Raw genomic sequence first — 22,080 nt, forward strand, 5'->3', positions numbered from 1 at the left:
TCCATATCTTTTACTGCAGAACCATTATTCTTTGTCCCATTATCCCCTTAAACCAAATTGATATAATATTCTTTTCTATTTCTAAAAATATATTTTAAAATATGATTGTGTCAAGTGATATAAGGTTAGGGCTATATATCAGATTAACAGAAACAGTATAAAGTACTTTTAAAAAATCAAGGGCACACATACATGCACAGGCACATGTGCAAGCGCACGCGAGCACACACACACACACACACACACACACAGAGAATATCCTGTCTTCCCCACATCCATCTCTTGTAGTACCTTAAGTATCATTAAGTTGCTTGATGCAGAAATCTAGTATTCATTCTTGATTCCTCCCAGTCCCTCATAACAACATCTAGCCCATTAAAAAGTCATGTTAATTTTAGCTCCAAATATACCTGCAATCTATCTACTTGTCTCCAAGGAGGTGTCTCTTAAGTACAATAAAATCAAAGTAGTCATCTATAGTCACCTGAAGGATAATAATCTTCCCAAGTTAAATAAGATAATCACAGCTGTACATACCATAGGTGGATAAATTTCACAATTACTTTGGTCTGGAGGCTGCCACATAATAAAGGTTTGCTAGTATTATAATTGTCTTGCCTTGCAAATATGTCAGATACCTTCAAGTGCTCTTAGTATATTCCTAGGAGTATGTGAAATGGTTACTGCAAAATATATTCTATGACTGTTGTATCACTAGTGAAGGTCCCAGTGGCAATTGTAGAAATGACCTATTGCCAGGCTCCACAGAATGCCCTCAGAACCTTTTCAGAAAGAGATGCAAGCCTATATAGCTTACATGTTAACACTCCACACATTCATTAACAAAGCATATTTTTAAAAAGACTAAAGAAGACATTTCTTATAAACTGAATTGAACATTCACATATGCAAATTTGCTTAATAGAAAATGTTTAATAGATGGTTCTATTCAAATATTCATCTGTGTATTTCTAATTTTATTTCAGTTCATTTTACCAATATGTTTTGGTAATATATTTTTCTCAGACCATGTCTATTTCCAATTTGCTTAAATATCACTTTTCTTCTTATAACCTTTAAACATCACTGAATGTATTGCTGGCCTCACATTATGCCTATGAGACTCAATATATGAAAATGACTGTAGACCATTACCTGGGATTGAGAAAGAAAAGCAGGGGATGCATCATTTGCATTTGGTGTCATACTTTCTGTCTTCTGAAATTGACTTTTAATATCATATTTTCCAGGCCCTGGTACTCCCTAAATCACAAAAAGAAATACAAGTTCTCATTAAGAAAGGATCTATAGCACCTAAGGGAAGAGTTGGCTAAATATCTGAACCACAGTCACAGAGTTTTTAAGTGAATTCCTATATAATATTACCAAAGCACTACATTAAAAGGCAAGCTGGAACAAACTTAAGAGCAGCAAAAAAAAAAAAAAAAAAAATTTCCTTAGCGAAGCAGCCCTTGAACCCAAAAACACACTACCTGAAACTTTGCTGCCCTCTACTGATAAAGCTCAGAAAAAAAAATCCAGTTCTTCACATGATTAAATACTAAAATGAAAGAAAAATGACTTCTCTAGTTCTTCCATTTAAAAGTATACAGCTAGCTCATCTCTAAAAAATTTTGTACTGTCTTTTTTAAATGTATGTAAATCAATGTGTTTTTTCCAACAAATAGGCTTTAGGAAATAGTTTCACTACATATGATAACAGTAAGAAATTAAGCTTTTAACTAGATACTTTATAACAGATAAGAATTAATTCAGTAAGTTCTGAGGTTGAGTTTTTTATTTTCTTAGTCATATAAATAAATATTAAGAAGTACTATTTATTCATCATCAAATATTTTAAGTACATTGATAAAGTACCTTTTATATTAAAAAAACAAAGTTAGATTCAAATCTTCTGCTTCATACATACCTAAATTATTTTTCTTTGTCTGAAAGAATTACTCCTTGATTTACTAATTGAATAATTGGCTTATAAATTAGATGTATAATGAAGTTCTATCATTATATCCTGTCATTTCTATCTTTATAATATTTCCAAATCCAACCACTTCTCCACCTCCACAACTACCACTCTGATCAAAGCCACCACCATCTCTTACCTGAATTACGGTAAAAGTCCCCTAACTGTTCCCTGCTCCAATCCTTGTCCATCTTCAATCTACTGACATAGCAGCTAGTGAAGGAGCTGTTGCACAATCCGAGTCAGATTGTATCACTCTGCTTCTCAAACCCACCCAGTGGTTGCCAATCTCAGAACACAAGCCAAATCCTTAATACGGTCTGAATTACACACACATACACACACACACACACACACACACACATTACCTCTCTAGCCTCATCTCCTACCTCTCTCTCCCCTCATTCACTTTGCTACATCTCTTCCTTAAACAGATCAGGCATATATCCGCTTCAGGACCTTGGCATTTGGCAGTCTGTCTGCTTCAAATGTTCTCTTCAGATTACTCCTTCATTATAATCAGGTCACTACACAATGTCACATTCTCAATGAGTCATTTCCAGGCCACCCAATCTAAAATTTCATTACCACCTCCAAACAATTTATGTTCCCTTCTCTGCTGTTTTTAAGCATATCATTTATTACTATCCAAAATAAGATTTTCTGCTATACTCTAAGCTCCAGAAAGTCCGGGTCATTTTCTTTTTCTGTTTTGCTCACTGCTATATCTCTAGAGTATAGAAGAGTACCTGAAACACAGTAGGGTTCAGTTAATATTTGCAAGAAGACTGAGATCATGCCACTGCACTCCAGCCTGGGGCACAGAGCAAGACTCCGTCTCAAAAAAAAAAATAAAAAATAATAAAATAAAAAATAAAATAAAATATTTGCAAGAAGAATCGATGTGTACATGAATTGAATCCTAGATTTCCACTGACTACATTATGAATTTGATGATGAGTTCCTATTGAAAATAATCTGGCTCCAAATAAGTGCATTAGCCATTTCTAATTCTTATTTTTTGTTGTTTCCGTTTTTCATTTTTTGAAATGGGGTCTCACTCTGTTACCCAGGCTGGAGTGCAGTGGCCCAGTCTCACCTCACTGCAACCTCTGCCTCACGTGCTCAAGAAGTCCTCCACCCCAGCCTCCTGAGTAGCTGGAACCACAGGCATGCGCCACCAGGCCCGACTAATTTTTGTAGAGATGGGTTTTTGCCATGTTGGTCTTAGGTTCCCCAGGCTGGTCTTGAACTGAGCTCAAGCAATCTGCCCGCCTTGGCCTCCCAAAGTTCTGGGATTACAGGCGTGAGCCACTGTGCCTGGCCAGCCACTTCTAATTATGATAAAATATGTAAATCCTATGTATTTTTTTAACCTGATAATTTGGGAGAAAAAAAAAGGAGAAACTAAAAATTTATGAAAAACTAATACAGAAGTATCTTTTATTTTAAATAGGTTAGATTCTAAAAAGTTATCCAAAAGTTCATGACACCTTGGCTCAAATGAGCAGATTCATGCCATTATTTGCTGGCTGGTAGAAAAGATGCACTCCAGCAATGATACATAAGATTTTTTTTATCTACCAACTTGTAGTAAGTTAAGTTCAGAAGAAAAGAAACTTCTACAAAATTCTGTGGCTACATAAACCGGCAAAATATGCAATAAATATAGAAATATGGGGTGTATAAATTCAAATACCTAGCGTTAGCCTGTTTTCTGAAGCTATACAGATATGCAATATCCTTCTTCTCCCTATACAGTAGTCCTTCCTTATCCAGAAGGGATAGGTTTCAAGTCTCCCAGCGAATGCCTGAAACTGAGGATTGTATGAAACCCTATATAAACTAAGTTTTTTTTCCTATACATACATATCTATGATAAAGTTTAACTTATATTTTAGGCACAGAAAGATTAATAACAATAATTAATAATAAAATAGAACAATTATAATAAATATTGTTCACAATTTCACAGATAGAAGATTCATACTTACTGCAGATCTTAGCAACCTCAACATGTAATTTGTTTCTTTCCTTATTGTCAATAACTTTCATCTTTCCAAAGAAAGCACTTTACAACTTCTCTTTGTCATATCCCACTTGATAGCATCACTATTCTTGCACTTTGGAGCCATTATTAGTTAAAATAAGAGTTCTTTCAACACAAGCACTGGAATACCCCAACAGTCAATCTGATAACCAAAATAGCTACTAAGTGACTAACGGGCTTCACCTACCAGGTGGGACAAAGCAAGAAGTTGAGATATTTCATCACACTACACAGAATGGTGTGCAATTTTAAACCAAATTGTTTACTTCTGGAATTTTCCATTTAATATTTTCAGACTATGGTTGGCCACAAGTAACTAAAACCACAGGAGGTAAAGGTGCAGATAAAGGGAGAGTGCTATACAGGCCAACGTGATCAAAATGATCAGCTACTAACAAACCAGAATTACTTTTCTACTATTTTCAACAACTGAATAAGTGGTCACTACTAGGGATCATAGGGAAAAGATTACATGTGAATTATAAATGAATATACTTCAACTTAAGAAGACTTTCTTGCATAAAAGGACAAATGAAATCTTGAATCCTTCAAGAAATACTTCCTTTTTTTTTCTTCTGTTTTTTTGTAAAGATCCTAATGTTATGGAACTTTCCTTCACTAAAATAACATAGAACAATCAAATGAGGTCCTTGCTTCTAAAAAGCTAGGTTTCGGATTTAATAAGCCACTTAGAAATAAGCTCCAAAATAAGTCTGTGAGAACTGACCACTAAAGGACAGGTTTCCACTTATGACATTATAAAGAAAGTAAAAACACTTTGAAGAGACCAACCCTAGGCAAAGGTTGAAAATCCTGTTTTCCAAATTGTGACCAACAGACAACCTGCATTAATATCAACCTATTAAATACATAGCCCCCCAGTTCCCATCTTAGACCCAGTAAATCAGAATCTTGTTGAGTATGGGAATCTACTTTTTAATAAGCCCCACAGATGATTCTCAAGCACAGTAAAGAACCACAGACTGGAACAAAATGAATCACTACCATAGCATCTTTTACTAATCACATCTATTCTAAGGAAGAAGACCCAGATCTTAAAAGTATTCTGCTGTGGAAACAAAGCTTAAAAATTATTGAAACAGGTTATTTATGGCATCTTTTCATCTGTAACCTAACAAAAAATGGTTTTCTTTCTTTAAAAGCTGAAGTATGATCTTCCATTTGATCACATTATGTGCAGGGATTGGAAAACTGGGAAAAACATACAGCTTAAACTTTATTCCTACACCATCATCAGTAATGATTATCACTATCATTTTTTTTCTTACGTTTTGGGGAAGCAGATGTTATTTGGTTACATGAATAAATTCTTTGGTGGTGATTTCTGAGATTTTGGAGCACCCATCACCCAAGCAGTGTGTGCATTGTACCCAATGTGTATTCTTTTATCCCTCACCTCCATTCCACCCTTTCCCTCAAGTCCCCAAAGTCCATTGTATCATTCTTATGCCTTTGAGTCCTCATAGCTTAGCTCCCACTTATGAGTGAGATTGGGTTTCCATTTCTGGGTTACTTCACTTAGAATAATGGTCTCCAATTCCATCCAGATTGCTATGAATGCCATTATTTTCATTCCTTTTTATGGCTGAGTAGTATTCCATGGTGTGTGTGTGTGTGTGTATATATATATATATAATATCACATTTTCTTTATCCACTCATTGATTGAGGGGCATTTGGGCTCCGTCCATATTTTTGCAATTGCAAATTGTACTGCTATAAACATGTGTGTGCAAGTATCTTTTTTGTACAGTGACTTATTTTCCTCTGGGTAGATACCCACCAGTGGGATTGCTGGATCAAATGGTAGATCTACTTTTAGTTTTTTAAGAAATCTCCACACTGTTTTCCATAGTGGTTGTATTAGTTTACATTCCCACCAAACAGTGGGAAACTGTTCCCTTTCCACCATATCCATGCCAACATCTGATTTTTATTTTTTATTTTTTTATTATGGCCATTCTTGCAGGAGCAAGGTGGTAACACATTGTGATTTTGATTTGCATTTCTCTGACAATTATTGATGTTCAGCATTTCTTTCATATGTTTGTTGGCCATCTGTATATCTTCTTTTGAGAATTGTCTATTCATGTCCTTTGCCCACTTTTTGATGAAATTGTTTGTTTTTCTTCTTGCTGATTAGAGTTCCTTATAAATTCTGAATATTAGTCCTTTCTCAGATGTATAGATTGTGAAGATTTTCTCCCACTCTATGGGTTGTCCGTTTACCCTGCTGATTATTACTTTTGCCGTGCAGAAGCTTTTTAGTTTAATTAAGTCTCATCCATTTATCTTTGTTTATGTTGTGTTTGCTATTGGGTTCTTGGTCATGAAGTCTTTGCCTAGGCTAATGTCTAGAAGGGTTTTTCCAATGTTATCTTCTAGAATTTTTATGGTTTCAAGCATTAGATTTAAGTCTTTGATACATCTTGACTTGGTTTTTGTATACAGTGAGAAATGAGGATCCAGTTTCATTCATTCACATGTGGCCTGCTAATTATCCCAGCACCATTTGTTGAATAGGGTGTCCTTTCCCCACTTTACGTTTTTGTTTGCTTTGTCAAAGATCAGTCAACTGTCAAGTTTTCTGGGTTTATTTCTAGGTTCTCAATTCTGTTCCATTGGTCTGTGTGCCTGTTTCTGTATCAGTACCATGCTGTTTTGGTGGATAGCCTTGTTGTATAGTTTGAAGCCGAGTAATGTAATGCCTTCAGATTTCCCCAGATTTGTTCTTTTTGCTTAGTCTTGCTTTGGCTATGTGGGCTCTTTTTTGGTTCCATATGAATTTTTGGATTGTTTTTCCTAGTTCTGTGAAGAATGATGGTGGTATTTTAATGAGAATTTCATTGAATCTGTACATTGCTTTGGCAATATGGTCATTTTTATAATATTGATTCTACCCATCCATGAGCATGGGATGTGTTCCATTTATTTGTGCCATCTATGATTTCTTTCAGCAGTGCAGTTTTCCTTGGAGAGGTCTTTCATCTCCTTGCTTAAGTATATAACTTAAATTTTTTTTAAGCTATTGTAAAAGGGTTGAGTCTTGATTTGATTCTCAGCTTAATCACTGTTGGTATAAGCAGAGTTACTAATTTGTGTACATTAATTTTGTATCCTGAAACTTTGCTGAATTCATTTACCAATTCTAGGAGATTTTTGAATGAATCTTTCAGGTTTTCTAGGTATATGAAAATGTCATCGGCAAATAGCAATAATTTGACTTCCTCTTTACCAATTTGGATACCCTTTATTTCTTTCTCTTGTCTGATTGCTCTGGCTAGGACTTCCAGTATTTTGTTGAGTAGAAGTGATGAAAGTGGGAATACTGGTCTTGTTCCAGTTCTCAGGGAGAATGCTTTCAACTTTTTCCTGTTTAGTATAATGTTGCCTGTGGGTTTATCATAGATGACTGTTATTACCTTAAGTTGTGTCCCTTCTATGCCAATTTTGCTGAGGGTTTAATACTAAAGGAATGCTGGATTTTGCTAAATGCTTATACTGCATCTGTTCTGATGATCAAGGGATTTTTAATTCTATTTACGTAATATATCACACTTATTGACTTGCAGATGTCAAACCATCCCTGCATCCCTGGTATGAAACCCACTTGATCATAGTGGATTATCTTTTGTATATGCTGTTAGATTCTGTTAGCTAGTATTTTGTTGAGGATTTTTGCAGCTGTGTTCATCAGGGATATTGGTCTTTAGTTTTTTCTTTTCTTTTTTTTTTTTTTTTTTTTTTTGTTATGTCCTTTCCTAGTTTTAGCATTAGGGTGATACTGGCTTCATAGAATGATTGACAGATGATCCCCTCTCTCTCTATCTTGTGGGATAGTATCAATAGGATTGGTACCAGTTCTTCTTTGAATGTCTGATAGAACTCATCTGTGAATCCATCTGGTCTTGGACTTTTTATTGTTGGTAGCTTTTTAATTATCATTTCAATCTTGCTGCTTATTATTGGTCTGTTCAGAGTTTCTCTTTCTTCCTGGTTTAATCTAAAAGGGTTGTCTATTTCCAGGAACTTATCCATCTCCTCTAGATCTTCTAGTTTATATGCATAAAGGTATTCAAAATAGCTTCGAATGATCTTTTGTATTTCTGTGGTATCAGTTGTAATCATTCCTGTTTCATTTCTAATTGAGCTTATTTGGATCTTCTCTCTTCATTTCTTCATTAATCTCACTAATGATCTATTAATTTTATTTATCTTTTCAAATAACCAGTTTTTTGTTTCATTTATCTTTTGTATTATTTTGTTGTTTTTGTTGTTGTTTCAATTCATTTAGTTCTGCCCTGATTTTTGTTACTTCTTTTCTTCTACTTCTATATTACAGAGGTATTGAGAGGTTGTATCATTCTTACCGTTCAGTTCAAATAATTTTTTAATTTCCAACTTTATTTCATTGTTAACCCAATGATCATTCAGGAGCAGGTTATTTAATTTCCATGTATTTCCATGGTTTTGAGGGATCCCTTTGGAATTGATTTCCAGTTTTATTCTACTGTGGTCTGATAGAATACTTGCAATATTTTCATTTTTTTTTAATTTGTTGAGACTTGTTTTGTGATCTATCATATGGCCTACCTTGGAGAATGTTTCATGCGCTGATGAATAGAATGTATATTCTGCAGTTGTTGGGTAGAATTCTCTGTAAATATCTGTTAAGTCCATTCATTGTAGGGTATAGTTTAAGTCTATTGCCTCCCCTATCCTCTAGGGATGTGACTTCCTGAGACCTGAGCTGCAGTGATTATTGTTTCTCTTCCAGGTCGAGCCACCCAGCAGAGTTACTGAGCTCCAGGCTGGTACAGAGGAGTGTCTGCAAAGAGATGTGACCCATCTTCAGGTCTCTCAGCCATGAATACCAGCACCTACTCTGGTGGAGGTAGCAGGGGAGTGAAGTGGACTCTGTGAGGGTCCTAGATTGTATTTTTGTTAAGTGTACTGGTTTTGTGTTGGTTGGCCCCAAGCTAGGAGCTGGCGCTTTCAAGAGCACATCAGCTGCAGTTGTATAGGGAGGATCAGGCAGTGGGTGCAGCCATAGAGCTCCCAAGAGATTATGTCCTTTGTCTTTGGCTACCAGGGCAGGTAGAGAAAGATCATCAGGTTGGGGCAGAGCTAGGCATGTCTGAGCTCGGCCTCTCCTTGGGTGGGACTTGCTGTGGCTGCTGTGAGATATAGGGATGTGGTTCCCAGGCCAATGGAGTTATGTTCCCAGAAAGATTATGGTTGTCTTTGCTGCATCACACAGGTCACCAGGAAAGTGGCAGAAAGCCGGCACCCACAGCACTCCCATGCTGCCTGCACCCTGAAAAGCCAGTCTCACTCCCACCATTACCCCTACACCCCCCAACCCCCGCAATAGAACTGAATTTATTTCCAGGAAGCCAGTGAACAGGGCTGAGAACTTGCCCGAGGCTACAAGCCTTCCAGCTGAGAAAGCAAGCTGACCCACAGTTCCTTGGCTGTCCCACAAAGCCTGCAGTGGCAATCACCTCCTTCAATGTGTCTGTGAATTCTCATGACTTTCCTGGTATGTTTCTGTGGTAGTTCCTGGAGGAAAAGTACACAATGTGGGTCTCCCCACACTGCTCTGTCTCTCCAAGTGGAAGCTGCAAGTTAGTCCTGCCTCCTATCCACCATTTTCCTTCTGGGTTGTTGTTTTTAAGTCAGATTACATTTTAAGAAGATAAACTGATAGGAAACTAAGATGGCTGACTAGACACAGCCAGGAGGAACATCTGCCACTGAGAAACCAAGACATCGGGAAGCCTAGCACACCCTGAGTAGATGTTCAAAGGGAAGGCACTAAAAATGGACAGACAGAGAATACAGATGTTGAGCTAAAGTGGGAGGAAGCTGGGAACCCTGCATGGGGTTACCACACACCAGGACTCATTTCTGGTCCCCAGTGACTCCTAGAAAACAGAAATGAGGCCAGTCCACTGAACCCACCTGATATGGTTTGGCTGTGTCCCAACCCAAATCTCATGTTGAACTGTAAACCCCATGTGTTGAAGGAAGGCATGGTGGGAGGTAACTGGATCATGCAGGCAGATTTCTTTCTCTACAATGAGAACTACAAAACCCTGCTGAAACAAATCAGAAATTACACAAACAAATGAAAAAATATTCCATGCTCTGAGATAGTAAGAATCAATATTGTGAAAATGGCCATACTGCCCAAAGCAACTTATAGATTCAGTACTATTCCTATTAAATTACCAATGACATTCTTCACAGAATTAGAAAAAAAGCTATTTTAAAATTCATATTGAACCAAAAAAAGAGCCTGAAATGTAGAGTAATTCTAAGCAAAAGAACAAAGCTGGAGACATCACACTACCTGACTTCAAGCTATACTACAAGGCTACAGTAACCAAAACAGCATGATACTGGTACAGAAGCAGACACATAGACCAATAGAGCGAAATAGAGAGCCCAGAAAGAATGCTACACACCTACTACCATCTGAACCATCTGATCTTCAACAAAGTCAACAAAAACAAGCAATGGTGAAAGAACTCCCTATTTAATAGATAGTTCTAGGATAACTAGCCACATGCAGAGGATTGAAACTGGATCCCTTCCTTAAACTGAATCCCTTTCTTATACCAAATGAACCCAAGATGGATTAAAGACTTAACTGTGAAATCTAAAACTATAAAAATCCTGAAAGATAACTCAGGAAATACTCTTTTGGACATAGGACTTGGCAAAGATTTCATGACAAAGATACCAAAAGCAATTGCAACAAAAACAAAGATTAACAAATGGGACCTAATTAAACTAAAGAGCTCTGTGCAGCAAAAGAAACTATTAACAGAGTAAACAGACAACCTATAGAATGAGAGAAAAATTTGGAAACTATGTATATGATCAAGGTCTAATATCCAGAATCTATAAGGAAACTACCTAAATAAACTAACAAGCAAAAGAAAAAACAACCCCATTAAAAAGTAGGCAAAATGTATGAACAGACATTTTTCAAAAGAAGACATACAACACAGCCAACAAGCATATAAAAAAAATGCTCAACATCACTAATCATTAGAGAACTGCAAATCAAAACGACAGTCAGGTACCATTTCACACCAGTCAGGATGGCTATTATTAAAAAGTCAAAAAATAACAGATGCAGGCAAGGTGGCAGAGAAAACGGAATGCTTATACACTGCTAGTGGGAATGTAAATTAGTTCAGCCATTGCTGGAAAGCAGTTTGGCAATTTCTCAAAGAACTTAAAACAGAATTATCATTCGACCCAGCAATCCCATTATTGGGTGTCTATTCAAAGGAATATAAATCATTCTGCCATGAAGACACATGCATGCATATGTTCACTGCAGCACTATACAGAATAGCAAAGTCATGAAATCAATCTAAATGCCCATCAATAGTAGACTGGATGTATTAGTCCATTCTCACATTGCTACAATGAAATACTTGAGACTGGGTAATTTATAAGAAAAGAGATTTAATTGACTCACAGTTCTGCAGGCTATTCAGGAAGCATAGCACTGGCATCTACTTTTAAGGAGGACTCTGGAAGCCTACAATTATGGCAGAAGGCAAAGCGGGAGGAGGTACTTTATATGGCAAAAGTAGGAGCAAGAGAGCAACAGGGAAGGTGTTACACACTTTTAAATGGCCAGATCTCATGAGAACTCACTCACTATCACGAGGACAGTACCAAGGGGACGGTGCTAAACTATTCACGAGAAATCCTTCCTTATGATCCAATCACCTCCCACCAAGTCCCACTTTCCAACATTGGAAATTTGGGTGAGAATGCATACCGAAACTATATCACTGGACAAAGAAAATGTGGTACATATACACCCTGGAATACTATGCAGCCATACAATACAAGAATGAGATCATGTCCTCTGTAGCAACATAGATGGAGCTAGAGGTCATTATCCTAAGTGAACTAACACAGGAACAGAAAACCAAATACTACATGTTCTCACTTATAAGTGAGAGGTAAACATTGAATATACATGTACTCAAAAAAGGGAACAAAAGACACTGGGATCTACTTGCATCAAATACCTGTGAAATGCAATTTACCTATATAACAAACCTGCCCATGTACCCCGAACCTAAAACGAAAATTTAAAAAAAAGATAAATCTGACTGCCTATGAAGATATTAAAGAATGGAGTATGAATAGAAGTAGAGATACCAATAAAAAGGCTATTTCAAAAATGCAGTCAAGAGACAACATCTTCTTTGACTAGAAAATAGTTGGGTGATGATAATAAAATAATTAGAACAATAATGAGTCATGATAGATTGTCTACAAAGGTGGTCACCAAAAATGCCTCTCATCCCTGTAATTCCATGCTTTCATTAGAAGATGGAATCCATTTCCCTCACCTTGAATCTGACTGGCATTATAACTTGGCTTGATAAAAAGAACACACTGAAAATTATAACTTGGCTTGATAAAAAGAACACAGTGAAAAGTACCACTTCTGAGCCTAGGCCTTCACATGCATATGTTCCACATTTGCACTCTCAGAGCCTGGAGCCTCCTTACAAGTAGTCTAACTACCTAGACAAAAAATGAGGCCCAGCCAGCTCCCAGTTATTACAGCCAACCCTTCTGACATGTCATATGTATAAATATCTTGGATATTCCAGCCCCAGCACCAAACGAATGCAGCCAAATGAGTCACCCCAGCTGATAATGACATGAACCAGAAATACTACATGCATCAGAAAAACTACCTAAGCCCAATGAACCCACAGAAGCATTCTGAGAAGGTTAATTCCAGTAAGTTTGGAATCAGCATGAGCCACTTTGCTAAAGTACCTAAAAGGCACTGATCCCTGATCAAAATATGAAACTACTAATTAACATTATGGTTTTGTAATTATGGGTCCTATAAGTTTTGGAGTGGTTTGCATCAGCTTGTGAGCACGACTCATCAATAATAGTGAAAGTGATCATTTGTACCTGGTCTCAGTGAGACCCATGGAGGACTCTACTGTTGGTGCTAGTTATGAATAATATGCCAACATGTCCAGCAGAGTGTAAAAAATCCTGGCAAGACTCCATTTTGTGCTCCCTGATTCTGTGGTGTTCCATGTACATGTCAGTGGTTCCTGATCCAAGACAGAAATCATGTCCTGTTATGGCCTTAGAGAGGGGAGAAAAAGTTCACTCTGGCCTCTCTGAAACCCTACAGCCTTTGACTATAAAGAATATTCTTAACTTTAATGCTGTTTCTATTTGTATTTTTTCTGTAATAAACTACAGAGCTAAGCACTGTCATTTTGCTTTAGTAATCGAACCCTGTCTGACACTATTGGGGCAATCATGGAAAATAACAATTTGTTTTAAGGCACTACATTTTGGGGTGACTGGATATGCAGAAACAAATAACTGAAACAATATTTACCAAGAACATACTATTTGCCAGGCACTATTTCAATTCACAGATTTTTTAAAACTGTGCCACAAAGAAATTATTTCAAAAACAACATAGCTTGCAAGTGGTCGGGAGAGATATTATTGGTTTCTAGCACAATCCTAGTTACCAACTTCCCGTCCTAGCCATCTTTCACATAGAGGTGACTATGACACAGTCCTGGCTAATGAATGTTAGCAATTATCAGATAGAGAAAATAGAAACCAGGGCAAGGCCAGGCACAGTGGCTCATGCCTGTAATCCCAGCAGTTTGGGAGGCCGAGGTGGGCAGATCTTTTGAGGTCAGGAATTTGAAACCAGCCTGGCCATCTCTACTGAAAATACAAAAATTAGCTGTGGTGGCATGTGCCTGTAATTCCAGTTACTCGGGAGGCTAAGGCATGAGAATCGCTTGAACCCAGGAGGCACAGGTGGCAGTGAGCTGAGATCGTGCCACCACTCACCAGTCTAAGTGACGGAGTGAGACTCTGTCTCAAAAAACAAAAAGGGAGAAAAACTAGTTTAATTTTGAAATGTTAGTTTTGTAGTTCCTGTAAACCAAGGGGCAGGTGACATATAGACAATAACTCATGGAGGTCTGGAGCTCAGTGGAGAGGTCAGGGTTATAAATACACATTGGAAATGATCTATATATTTGGAAGTGATTGTTGTATATACATGGCATCTGAGGCCATGAAATTAAATGTGGTGTCCAGAGAATTTGTGTGGAGAAAAAAGTGAAAATGGCTAATAATATTATGTAATATTTATGTGGTTCTCAGTATTATATTCATTTTAATACTATATTGTTAATATCACTAATCTCTCTTTTTTTGTTCATTTATTTTTTATTATTATTATACTTTAAGTTCTAGGGTACATGTGCATAACGTGCAGGTTTGTTACATATGTATACTTGTGCCATGTTGGTGTGCTGCACCCATCAACTCGTCAGCACCCATCAACTCGTCATTTACATCAGGTATAACTCCCAATGCAATCCCTCCCCCCTCCCCCGTCCCCATGATAGGCCCCGGTGTCTTTTTAATGGCCCATATGAACCTGTGGATCATTATAATCTTTAGACTCTAATATAATTTTGAGATCATTTACTATATTTTTCAGCTAACATCTAGAGTGAATATTTTCATCGGACTGATAACTATTCAATTTTCCAGAGCTAATGAAAACATATCAATTTTAATTCCTAAAAACAAGATAATATTCACCATCCTCTTTCTGTTATGTCATCTTATAATAAGGAAAAACAAACTTATAAGCAACTTAAAATGAAAGTTTGCAACTTATAATATTTTCAGGCTACTTCTATCAACCTAATTTTTGCTATATGATTATACTTGACACTATCTTCTTAACAAAAGAAAATAGTTCTTTTATTTTAAATGGATTATATTTTAAAAGTATGTCCTAGATACAGTTAACTCTTTAAGTGATCTAATCCTCATGATGGATTGAATACAGAAATATATAAATTTGACTTGAAACTGTAGAAAAGAACGTATATCTATTACGATTATTTGCATAATTGCAACATAAATTTTGGTTGATTTGGAAAGTATGATGCATTCTTTGTTTCTGTTCTCAGTAAACAAACATGCTCTATGTGGTTTCTTTTAAACTAATTAAATTTAAACAACAAAATCAAATAAACATGGTAAGGGACACTCTAAGTAAAAAGAAATAATTTGAAAATTAACTTTGTATTAACCAATAATACCATTGCAAGTGTCACTGGGTCTCAGATGCAGCACTTACGTTATATGCCATTCAAATGAGAAAAATTTAATTAGTGACAAGACATGTTTTGCAGTATAAATCATATACTAGTTAGCCGACCATATGTTCAGTAACAGAAATGGAAACCAAAAGTAGCTTTTCCATATAAATTTAGGCAAGTAAATCAAGAGAGGCAGAATTTAAACATAAGCTGCTAGGTTTGACTATATATTAGTATTGCATTGGAGTTAATGGTTAACTTATGCAGTTTTAACCAAACACGAAATTGAGTAAAACTAATGAAAAGCCACCTAGAGTCCATATTACATCTGCTGAGTAACAATTCGTGTCAACACTGGTATTAGTAATTCAGCTGAATCAAAAATTCAATATCATTTAAGTCTGAAGCTACACTCCCAAGTTCTGAAGTAAAGTAACTATGAGTAAAAGTGGCCATCCTAAAAATCTCACCACAATGATCAAGAATTATATAAGGCTTTTGTACTCAAAATTTTTTCACCAAGAGGAAATCTATACAAATAGTTTATATAGTTTTCCTGTAATTACTATATCCTATGTGGTGCATTATCTAGTAGCAGTCAAGATTTATAATGTCTATTTTGGTAAATTGGTGCTATGTAAATGTTCAGAGTTCATTAACATTTATTACTATGCAATGCAACGTGAACTTCCACAGAGTTACTTAATGTCAGTATAGTCTTCCTGCTCTTTATAAGTCCAAATTCCTCTTTTTAAAAGGAAAAGAAACATTATCACTTAATGAATAATACACAGACAATTAAACACATCCAAATGAAATAATGTTAAGGGTTATAAATCTCAAATGAAGCTAAAGTACCCATATAAGATTAATTATTATTACACTTGCAAAGATAGAGAATTGAAATGCCTGCTAGGGCAAGGCAGGCAAATAAGTGCTAAATGGAAAATGGTGTAGAGGAAATCACTCATCCTTATCCTCAGGAGCAGCATTTAATCAGCCCCAACTGGCTATTATTAGATTGTTTTGTTCACTTTTAAGTCAAACTGAAAGTCTGGATTTGTATATGAAATTTCACGAGTTACGAACGTTGGCAACTAACTCAATTTTTAATAACTATGAAATAACTATAAAAATACACCTGTGGATTAAATTCAGCCTGTAAGCCACTAGATTCCCCACTTAGCTCTTTAATATCTTAGAGTATAAATATATTTTAAAATAGTCTTCTACCTGGATGATGTAAGGGCTGACAAAAAATATACATTACTCCACATATAAATTCCTGCACATAACTCCAGATCTAGTGAAATCAAAGTCTAAAAGAGGTTTTGTCAGTGAGTTGGTGTTTTCTAAGCCTAGTTATAGTATTATCATGATGAAATTATAATGTTCATAAATAGTAGCAGGGTTTCATGATCTTTACACACACTGATAGCTCTGAAACTAGGATTGCATTGGTCTGAAGGTATCTCTGAAGTGCTGTATAGGAAAAGGGCCCAATTACTCATATTCATTTAAGTAAATTATTATGTGGTAATAAGACTACTGAGTGACATCAAATAATACCTGATAGTATAAAAAGGCTGATTTTGTCTTTCCAATTCTCATTGTTATAAAACATAATATGTAACTTCCTATTACAGTCACAAGTTAGTGAACATAATAAATTAGAATTTCCCATATCTTCCGCTCTAAGAAGTATATGGAGGATGGGCAATGACAATCAGAAAAAGAAGTAGGAAAGTAGCTCAGCTGGCCAGACGTATAGACCCCTCAAGCAGATGAATAAGGTGGTAGAGGAGATCAGCAAGTAATAAAAGTACCAGAATAAGAACTTTCTCTGACTCTGTGTGGTGGAATGTCAATATGAATTTCATATGGATATAGGGTCAAGAAGATGATAGAGAAATTCTCATTCTCTAAATTGAGATTACTTGTAATTACCTAAGAACATTAAGACAAACAACAAGGCAATTAACACTCAAAATGTCTTTAATAACAGTGTGTTCTAAAGTTTTTTAAACTACACACTCATTAATGGGTAATTAGTGCACATGAAGATCATCAATTTAGGTAAGTTTTTTTAAATGTTTCTTAATTTGGGTAATAAAAATCAGCCATGCATTTTTAAATTAGCATAAAAATAAGTTTTATTTCAATCAGAAGGATAATATTGTTTGCAGTCTTTCACCGAGGCAGCTATATGCAACTCAATGGTGGACAGCTTAATTTATAATTTAGGTTATATTTGCAGTTCATTTCTCTTGCTAGCTTCTACTTAATTAGAAAATTTTGAATTCACAATCGTTGATCATTATAGTGACAACAGTTTAACGGCTGTCTGAAAAGTCTGGATATTCATATTAAACATAAATGGCCCAGAAATTATGGAGTGCTGGCTCGAAGACTACTGTCAGCACTCTAACAGATGAAAAGTTGCAACTTTTACAGGCAGAAGCTGGAAGGTTGGGTGTTTCAACTCGGAAGACAATAATGAGTACATTACTAATCCACTCTTAAGTGGTTTTCAGTCCTGAAAATTAGTTCTTCATGCTCTGTTGGAACATTTGGAATTGGTTTGCAAATTAGCTAAATAATACATCACCAGTTTTTTTTTTTTTCTCCAAAGACAAAAAAAAGACATTGAGCGGGGAAAAAGTCCAAATTTCAGACTCAAGCTATTTGTATTACAGTTTAATTTTTTAAAAAAATCCTGAGAAAATATTCTCAACATTAAAAAGCACAATATTTTGGCTTGGAGGTAGTGAGTTCAGGCCACTCATGATAATAATATATGCCACTTAAAAAGATTACATGAAATCATAATCTTCTTCACTGGCATTAGATTTATATTTCATTTCAAAATCTCATATGATCGTGTGTTTTCTGGACAAGATTCTTACTTCAATGTGGTCAAATGGTTGTATCAATTATTCATTTCTTCATTATCCTCTATACTTTACCCATATACTTTAAAATCCCAACATACTGAATGCAATTTGAATGTATTCATACTTTTCACTTTTTGTTTCAAATTCAATTTTTAAAATCAGAAGGCATATAGGTTTGGAGTTTTTATTATTTTTTCTATCTTTATTGAAGTATAATAGACAAATTTAAAATTCTATACATTTAAGATATACAATGTGATGTTCTGATGTATGAACACATTGTGAAATTATTATAATAATCAAGCTAATTAACATATACATCACTTCACATAACTACGTGTGTGTGTGTGTATGTGTGTGTGTGGTGAGAACTAAGAGCTACTCTTTTAGCAACTTTCAAGTGTAAACTGTATTAATAGAGTTACTATGCTTTAACATTAGATCTTTAGAACTTATTAATCCTGCATAACTGTAATGTTGTACCCTTTGACCCATATTCCCCACCTCCCAGCCCATAGAAACCACTATTCTACTCTCTGCTTCTTGAACTTTTTAATATTTCATGTAAGTGAGATCATGCATCTTTCTGTGTCTGTCTTATTTCACTTAGCATAATGTCCTCCATGTTCATCGTGTTATCATGAATGATAGGATTTTCTTCTTTTTTAAGTCTGAATAATATTCCTCTGTGTGTATATGTGTGTTACACTTTCTTTATCCAGTCATTCATTGATGAACATTAGGTTGATTCCATATCTTGACTATTGTGAATCATATTGCAATGAACACGGGAGTACAGATATTTCTTCAACATATTGATTTCATCTCCTTTGGCTATATACTCAGAAGTGGGATTTCCAGATCATACGGTAGTTCAATTTTTATATTTTAAAAAACATCCATACTGTTTCTCATAATGGTTGTACCAATTTACATTCCTACCAATAGCATACAAGCATTCTATTTTGTTGACATCTTTCCCAACACCTGCTGTCATTTGACTTTTTGATAATAGCTATTCTAAGAGGTGGGAACTGCTATCTCATTTTGTTTTTGATTTCCACGTCACTGATGATTAGTGATGTTAAGCATTTTTTCATATAACTGTTGGCCATTTGTATTTCCTCTTTTGAGAAAAAATCTATTCAGGTTATTTGCCCATTTTTAAAATCAGGTTATTTGTTTTGTTGCCATCAATTTGAGTTCTTTCTATATTTTGGCTATTAAGCCCTTATCGGATGTATGGTTTAAAAATATTTTTTCCTATTCTGTAGGTTGTCTTTTTGCTCTGTTGACTATTTTCTTTGCTGTAAAACAAAACAAAAAAAAAGTTTTTTTGTTTACTGCAATCCCATTTGTTTATTGTTGGTTTTGTTTGCTTGTGTTTAGGGGACAATAGCCAAAAAAAAAAAATTATTGCCCATACCAAGGTCAAGAAGCTTTTATCTTATGTTTTCTTCCAGTAGTTTTTTGTTTTGGGTCTTAGATTTAAGTCTTAATCTATTTTGAGTTGTTTTTTTATATGGTGTGAGATAAAGATCCAATTTCAGTCATTTGCATGTGGATATCCACATTTCCTAACACTATTTATTGAATAGACTATTATTTACCCCATTATGTGCTCTTGGCAACTGGGCTGAAAATCAATTGATGATAAATGTGTAAATTTGCTTCTGGGCTCTCTATTTTTGTTCCATTGGTATTTATGACTGTTTCTACACCAACAGTATGTTTAAAGTCATACCGTTTTAATTACTGTAGCTTTGTAGTACATTTTGAAATCAGGTAGCATGATGTCTCCAGATTTGTTCATTGTGTTCAAGTTTTTAGTATTCAGGATCTTTTTTGACTCCATAAGAACTTTAGGATTTTTTTTCTAATTCTCTGAAAAATACTATTGTAATATTGATAGCAATAAAATTGAGTATGTAGATCAATTTTGGCACTATGGACATTTTAACAATATTAATTCTTTCAGTCAATGAACATAGGATATCTTTCCATTTATTTGTTTCTTCTTCAGTTTCTTTCATCAATGTTTTATGGTTTCCAGTGCATAAATCTTTCACTTCCTTGGTTAAGTTTACTCCTAAATTTTTTCTTGTGTATTTCTTATCCTATTGTAACTAAAATGATTTGGGGGAAGAGTTCATTATTAGTGTATAAAAACACAACTGAGATATGTGTGTTGATTTTGTATCTTGCAGCTCTCCTGAATTTACTTATTATTTTTAACAATTTTTTGGTGGAGTCCTTTAGGCTTTTCTATTTATAAGATCATTTGGTCTGCAAATACAAATATTACATCTTCCTTCTCATTTGGATGACATTTATTTATTTACTGCCTAAAAACTAAACAATTTCAACAAATTAAATACATAAAGATTTAAAAAGTCTTCTGTATTAGTCAGGGTTCTCTAGAGGGACGGGATTAATAGGATAGATGTATATATTTGAAAGTGAGTTTATTAAGGAGTATTGATTCACACAATCACAAGGTGAAGTCCCACAATAGGCCACCTGCAAGCTGAGGAACAAGGAAGCCAGTCTGAGTCCCAAAAGCTCAAAAGTAGGGAAGCCGACAGTGCAGCCTTCAGTCTGTGGCCAAAAGTCCAAGAGCCCCTGGCAAACCACTGGTATAAGTCCAAGAGTCCAAAACCTAAAGAACTTTCAGTCTGACATTCAAGGGCAGGAAGCATCCAGCACAAGAGAAAGAAGGAGGCTGGAAGACTCAGCAAGTCAAATCCTTCCAACTTCTTCTGCCTTCTTTATTCTAGCCACACTGGCAGATGATTAGATGATGCCCACCCAGATTGGGAGTGGGTCTGCCTCTCCCAGTCCTCTGACTCAAATGTTAATCTCCTTTGGCAACACCCTCACAGACACACCCAGGAACAATACTTTGCATCCTTCAATCCAATCAAGTTGACACTCAGTATTAATTACCACATGCTCTAAAGAACAAACAGCTCTGAACAGGACTTCCAATACTACATTAAATAGAAGTCATGATAAAGAATATCCTTGTCTAGTTCTGGATCTTGAAAAAAATGTTTTCAGCTTTTCACTATTGACTATAATGTTAGCTGTGAGTTTGTCATATATAGCCTTTCTTATGTTGAAGTACATTCCTTCTACACTTAATTTGCTGAGACTATTTCATCATAAAAGAATGCTGAATTTTGTCAAATGCTTTTTATGCATCTATTGAGATACTGTGGCTTTTTTCCTTTATTCTTGTAATGTGATATATCTCATTTATTAATTTGAATATGTAGAACCATCCTTGCATTCAAAATAAATCCCACTTGATCATTGTGTATAATCCATTTGGTGTGTTATTTAATTTGACTTGATAGTATATGGTTGAGAAATTTTATATCTCTCTTCATCAGAAATGTTAACCTGTAATATTCTTTTTCTGTAGTGTCCTTGTCTGGCTTTGCTATCAGGATAATTCTGGGCTCACAAAATGAGTTGAAAATGGTTCCCTCCTTTTCCATTCATTTTTTGAAAGAGTTTAAGAAGGGTTGGTGTTAACTCTTTAAATGTTTACTAGCATTCACCAATTAAACCATCAAGTCCTGTGCTTTTCTTTGTTTAGAGGTTTTTAATTAATTATTCAATTTCCTTACTCCATATTGTTTTTCTTCCAATATGGCAGATTAGAAGGTTCTCCAGCATGCTTTGCTCACCTGGTAGTGTAGTGATTCACACTGTGAAACTTTATTCATAAAGAATCATAGGAATTCAACCAAAAAGTAAAGGACACTTCACATCCCAGAGAAGAGAAGTTTGTCAGACAGCCTGCATGACAGCATATGGCTGAGAACTGTGAGTAAAGTTCCAAAGAGAAGAGAGGAAAAGAGTGTCCCTCTGTGATTTACCCTTCCACTGGGGAACAGTGCAACCCAGGCCACAGGAAAGCACCTTGTCTCTCCCAATCCCTAAAGCTAACATGGGGAGAGGC

The 22,080-nt window shown here is 35.5% G+C and overlaps 1 protein-coding gene across 1 annotated transcript in view; it reads right to left on the bottom strand.

Moving 5' to 3' along the window:
• Nucleotides 1-22,080, bottom strand: part of STPG2 (sperm tail PG-rich repeat containing 2) — a 280,442-nt gene that overhangs the window by 128,578 nt on the left and 129,784 nt on the right. The window contains exon 7 of the mRNA XM_031664617.1: nt 1,156-1,263. Within this exon, the coding sequence (XP_031520477.1) occupies nt 1,156-1,263 (108 nt within the window). The remainder of the gene's footprint in view (nt 1-1,155; nt 1,264-22,080) is intronic.

This window comes from Papio anubis, chromosome 3 (assembly GCF_008728515.1).
Source record: "Papio anubis isolate 15944 chromosome 3, Panubis1.0, whole genome shotgun sequence".
NCBI classification, from domain to species: domain Eukaryota; kingdom Metazoa; phylum Chordata; class Mammalia; order Primates; family Cercopithecidae; genus Papio; species Papio anubis.